Raw genomic sequence first — 6,024 nt, 5'->3', positions numbered from 1 at the left:
TAAAATAAATCACTCATTCAAGAATATGATATTCAAGAATGGTTATTTTATAGAAAATTCAAAAATCCCCACAACAATACTGTAAGTTTCGAGTCAAGCATGCAATGGAATGGTGAATACTGAATTTTATGTTGGTGGTTATCTCTAGGCACAGAACACAAAAAAGAACTCAACTGTTCTTACTTGGATCCTTAGTTACAATGTTATTTTGATGAAACAGGACAATGGACACGAATGCTTGTTATATTATTCTCTTCTTCACAACGCATTTACAAATTAAAAAGAAAAAGAAAAAGTAAGAGAAGAGCAGCCGTTGCAGGATCAGCAGGGCATGGGTCCATCAGCAGTACGTACCAGCTGACTACCTATTTTATGGATGTAATTCATTTGAAGATCAACGATCAACAGATGATCTATGCATCTTTTATAATTTCAATATGTAGTTGTGATATTTCTTATTAAGATTTTTAATAAAGTGTATTTCCATTTTTCTTAAAGAAGTAGAAATTTACTTGAGTAAATCTCTAATAGAAGAAAATTGCCTTATATTGCCTGATTTTGTCAAAGCTGTTTGAAGTTCCAACCTTTTATCATCAATTACGGATTGTACATCAACACAGCAGAAAAGACCTGGTAGTAAAGTCACAAGAATTCTGTTTATTTTTATAGCAAACACTTTCACGGCATTTGACAAAACTCAGAAGTATCTGTTTGAAATGGGTTCAGATCTGTGAAACTAACCCAGCCAGGATGAAGTCTTCACTTAGGGGGGAAAAAAAAGAATGGGAAAGTAATAACCAAAAGATACATTTCACATAATAGCAAAATATAAAAATAGAAGCAAAATGACAGCATGAAAAAAACTGCAAAGCAATGGATTTAAGAAACTCTGATTCTATCCATCTTCCTTGTTGCTAATGGTCCTCTTTGTCCTTCCATTGTTATAAATGTAAAACAGGTAGGATAATAATTAAAGAAAGGCCTTGCAGGATTTACTAGGAGGTTAAAAGGAATTATTGAAAAAGTGTTCGAATACTTTATAAATACTATTAACAAAAATATCTATTTTATTATACTTTTTGTCTTCCTTCAGTGAAGGTGTCCTTTGAAAATCACACTCTGTTTCTTAATATTGTTTCAAATTCTTAACTAGAGAGAGGTCACCTTTCTTCTAAAGCGACAGTCCCGGGCACCACACTGTTTCTGATGAAGACCGATGATGCCAGAACTGTGCTGAGCGAAAGGCAGAGAAGGCATCACAACTGGAAAGTTCCTACACTTAGTCCCGCCAAGTTTTGATCATCCAAATGACATATGCTGTGAGTCCAGCACTGTCAAGTACCATTTTGAAATCATATTCTATCTCAGTGTGAGATTTCTTATATAAATAGGATCTGATTTCTGTAAACGTTTCCAGTGCCAGCTATTTCTTTAAATAGATTTTTTTCTACTAAGAGAGCTGCTCCAGTGAAAAGTAGTTTCTTACACATCCATGTCCAGATTCAAAAAGAAATTCAACATTTTTCTGTGAAAAGACAGAAATACTCAAGTATTGTGAAAGCCTTCTGTAACCATGGATTGCCCCATATTCCAAGCATGTAAATCGCTATGAATCACTCCCCGATGAATGAAAAATGTTCTCCAGTTACTCATAGCTCATCAGACGTATTGTTCACCTTTGGTAATTCACACTCTTCACTGGCATGACAGCTCTGAAGGATGTCCTTGTAGTGGTCCTTCAGATCCTCGTATAAGGAGGCAGTTTCTTGTGAGTGAGCCAATGGTAACACCTTCTCATTCAACAGCATCTGCACTCGGAACTCCTCCTTAGGAGTCTTCGCATTTTTACAGTGGTAGAGCACGAATATCAGGTTCGAGGCATAGGGCACGATGTGGCCACTTCGGAATTTGCGATGCAATTGTTCCTTGTAATTGTAAGCTGTGAGGGGCTCCTTATCTTTGAAGTAGCCCATGAGAGAGAGCAGTGGAAGAAGGGTCTCCGCGTGACCAAACTGAAGGATGACTGGAGAGGAAATTGGCTGAGACCTTAAAAAACAAACGGAGAAGAAATATATACACAGATTCATGTCACGGAGGATATATCTACAGTAGTGAGAAGCAGTGTGCAATGCTGTCATCTTTTTTAATCTCTATATAGACAACTCAACAATATGGCTAAAACTCTGGCAAAGAACGGAACTGTTTATACTCAAAGTTAAGTTCCAAATTCAGGATCACTGTGGTATTGAAAATCCATCTAAAACACTGCACACTTGCTATTAAGTTCCCAGAGAGAAAAGTGTTTTTATTAGGAGATTAAGAAACTTGAAGCACATATGTATTTCAAAACTGTATTGCTTTTCCATGAATGAAACTGAGCGAACGGGCCCTTAGTATCAATTATTCCAGGGAGGTCTTCTGAATGAACTTCAAATGCTATTTTATCTGTATCTAGGAAATAAGAACAAGCAATATGTAGTAAATTTCCTGGTTAGAACCAAGTCTGAACAGTGAATGGTAATTCATGTAATCCTTCAGTGTTTTACAACACCTGACTTGGGCACTGAATTTGGAAGAGAGCCACAAAAGGGTAGAGATGCAGCCCACTGTAGCTGATTCACTGTGCTCGTGGTTGGGAGCAGTTGACGCAACATCAGAAGTACATCAGCTTTCAACACCGCAAGCTAAGTCACCTTTCTTTAACTGCAAGCTGTCTGTGACCCAAAGCCCAAGGGAAACATTTACAAATAGCCATATGGAAAAGTTTTCTCAGTGAATCACCAACAGCCTCAAGACCTGAATATCGGTATTGGTGTCCATGTGGAGAGCGCAGACGGAGGGCACACAGCATGCTGACATCTAGTATTCACTGGTGAGTGCAAGAGAGGACTAGCACAGCCCTCTTCTGGGGCTGCAGAAATGGAGCCCCTGTGAACTCTCACAACAGCCACTCCTAGGCCCCATCCCAGGACAGAGGCCACAGACACGAGAAACCGCTGGGAGCGGGCTCAACACTGAGCCGGACCCAGGGGAGAGCAGGTCGGGATAAAAGTCAGGGGAGGGGACCAGAGCCAGAAAAAGCCTAGAAAGGAACGCAGCAGACTTTTCAACAGCACACACACACACACACACACACACACACACACACAACACCAGAAAGGGAGCTCCGTGAGGTTAGAAAAGCAATCTGACATGAGGTTTCTTGTAAACGTTCAGGGAAACCAAATTCACATTAAAATGAGCAACAGAAAAGTAAACAGAAGAATAGGGACCAGAAAAACATCCCTATAACAAATAAAAATATAGAGTACTAGAAATACATAAAAACACATAGAAGCTGTAACATACTATTACACAATCATCCACTTTTCTGAGATTAATATTCTCTAAATGGAAATTTTAAAGCCATCCATCAACAGGTGACTGTGAGCCCCTCTTCTTAACTGGTATATATCCTAATTAGGTCATTTAAAGTATCTAAAACCTGTATTTATTTCCAAGAAGCATTTCCTCAGGCTCAAAGTTACAAAGCAGTATCATTCAGAACACAATTACATTTGGTTTGACCTGCATAACTATTTCTAAAGTTTGCATTATTTTCAGTATATAAGAGAGGGTGATTTCAGATTCTCAAAAATCCAGATTTTTCGCTCCTCTTGAAACCCTGAAGATCTGACAACATAGACTCCCGTAAGGCAATAATCTGCTGAACAGCAATACGGGTCACTCCAGCGAGGACATACTGCACACTGTCTAACCAAGGATGGATTCATTCGTTACTTGCCTGCCTTTATGCATTTGAGTATATGCAAGACAAAGTGAACAACACCACTGCCATAGTGTAAATATAATGGAATTTAATAGTAATACAAATTAAAGAAAATAAGTAATATAAAAATACAGTTGACCCTTGAACAATGTGGGAGTGAGGGACGCCAACCCTCTGTGCAGGCAAAAACCTGTGTCTAAAAAGTAGGCTCCATGCCCAATGTGGGGCTTGAACTCACAACCCTGAGATCAAGAGTCTCAGTCTACAGACTAGGCCAGCCAGGTGCCCCCATGTATAACATTCTGACTCCCCAAAAACTTTACTGATAGTCTGCTGTTGACTAAAGCCTTACTGATAACATAAACAGTTGACTGACACATATTTTGAATGTCTTATGTATTATATACTGAATTCTTACAATAAAGAGAAAAGAAAATGTTATTTAAAAAACCGTTAAGAAAGAAGAAATATATACACAGTATTGTGAATTTATAAAAACAAACGCACATGTAAGTGAACCCACACACTTGAAACTTGTGTTGTTTGAGGGTCGACTGTACTGGTTTACATTTTAAGTCCTCCTACCAGGAGGAAGCAAGCTGAAAGCCAGGCACACCCTCAGCCTAATGCTCCATGACTGCGGTCTACGAGATCCATCAGGATGGGCAAGAGGTCAGGAAGGACAGCAGCAACACCCCTGTGGTCTCAGAGAAAGACCTGTCAGCAACACTCCTCTCTTCCCGACAGAGGAACTCCAACAAACTGGGAACGGGATGTAAGACAGAATGTAATACAAAATATTCTCGTTTCAACAAGCTACATCAAAATGACTAATGAACTACTTTACGTTCTTTTTTTCTGTCGAGTCTTCAAAATGTAGTGTGTACTTCACACTTAGAACACATCTTCATTTAGACCTGGCCCATTTTCAGGTGCTGAATAAACCACGTGAGGCTGGTGGTACTGTGTTGAGAATACAGGAGAGACAGTGGTGTAGACAGCCATACATACTTAGACTAAACAATCAAACAGAGAGAAAAGAGAAAAAAGATATAAGACAAATAACAAACGCGCATATAAAAAAAACATGTACTGGGTAAAGGGAAGAAACCAACAAAGCTATGTACAAATCATGAGAGAAGTTCTAGTAATTACATCCAAGCTACAGAGGAAAATTAAATTAGGTTGTGCCCCAAATTTAAGTTTAAACCTGAAGGTTCTTTAGGTTTATCGCAGCATTATTTACAATAGCCAAGATACGGAAGCAGCCCAAATGTCCATCCACAGATGAACAGACAAAGATGTGTTATATACATGTGATGTAGATACACAGTGGAGTATTATTCGGCCATAAAAAAAGGGCGAGATCTGGCCATTTGTGACAACATGGATGGACCTAGAGTGTACTATGTTAAGTGAAATAAATCAGACAAAGACAAATACTGTATGATTTCACTCATATGTGAAATTTAAGAAACACATGAACAAACAGAAAAAAAAAAAGACAGATAAAAATACAGACTCTTGAATACAGAGAACTGATAGTTGCCAGAGGGGAGGTGGCTGGAGGAAGAGATGTGATAGATAAAGTGGATCAGGAGGTACAAACTTACAGTTACAAAATAAATAAGCCATGGAGATGAAAAGTACATCATCAGGAATATAGTCGATAAGATAGTAATAACGTTGTTTGGTGACAGACAGTGTTTACACTTAATCATGGTGAACACTGAGTAATGTATAAAATTGTTGAATTAATATGTTGTACACCTGAAACTAATATAAAACCGCATGTTAACTGTACCTCAATAAATAATCTTTAATTTTAGAATTCTAGGAAAATAGTAAGAAAAAGTCTAATTTTTCAATAAATGCCATGACTACTATCTTCCTGTACAGGTCAATCTTTTTTTTTTTTTTAAGATTTTATTTATTTATTCATGAGAGACAGAGAGAGGCAGAGGCAGAGGGAGCAGCAGGCTCCCTGCCGAGCAAGGAGCCCGACTCGGGCCTCGATCTCAGGGCTCTGAGACCATGACCTGAGCTGAAGGCAGACGTTTAACCAACTGAGCCACCCGGCACCCAGATCAATCTTTTTTTTTTTTTTTTTTAAAAAGATTTTATTTATTTATTTGACAGAGATAGAGACAGCCAGCGAGAGAGGGAACACAAGCAGGGGGAGTGGGAGAGGAAGAAGCAGGCTCATAGCAGAGGAGCCTGATGTGGGGCTCGATCCCGTAACGCCGGGATCACAC

At 38.8% G+C, this 6,024-nt stretch overlaps 1 protein-coding gene across 1 annotated transcript in view; it reads right to left on the bottom strand.

Annotated features, from left to right (window-relative positions):
- Positions 1 to 637: 637 nt before the first annotated feature.
- MINPP1 (multiple inositol-polyphosphate phosphatase 1) overlaps positions 638 to 6,024 on the bottom strand; it is a 43,274-nt gene continuing 37,887 nt past the window's right edge. Inside the window, exon 5 of the mRNA XM_040624684.1 lies at positions 638 to 2,046. Coding sequence (XP_040480618.1) covers positions 1,650 to 2,046 — 397 coding nt within the window. The 3' untranslated portion in view covers positions 638 to 1,649. The remainder of the gene's footprint in view (positions 2,047 to 6,024) is intronic.

Source organism: Ursus maritimus, unplaced genomic scaffold (genome assembly GCF_017311325.1).
Source record: "Ursus maritimus isolate PB19 unplaced genomic scaffold, ASM1731132v1 scaffold_7, whole genome shotgun sequence".
Classification (NCBI taxonomy): domain Eukaryota; kingdom Metazoa; phylum Chordata; class Mammalia; order Carnivora; family Ursidae; genus Ursus; species Ursus maritimus.
The sequence above is the reverse complement of the archived record's forward strand: the minus strand, read 5'-3'. Positions and strand labels throughout refer to the sequence as shown.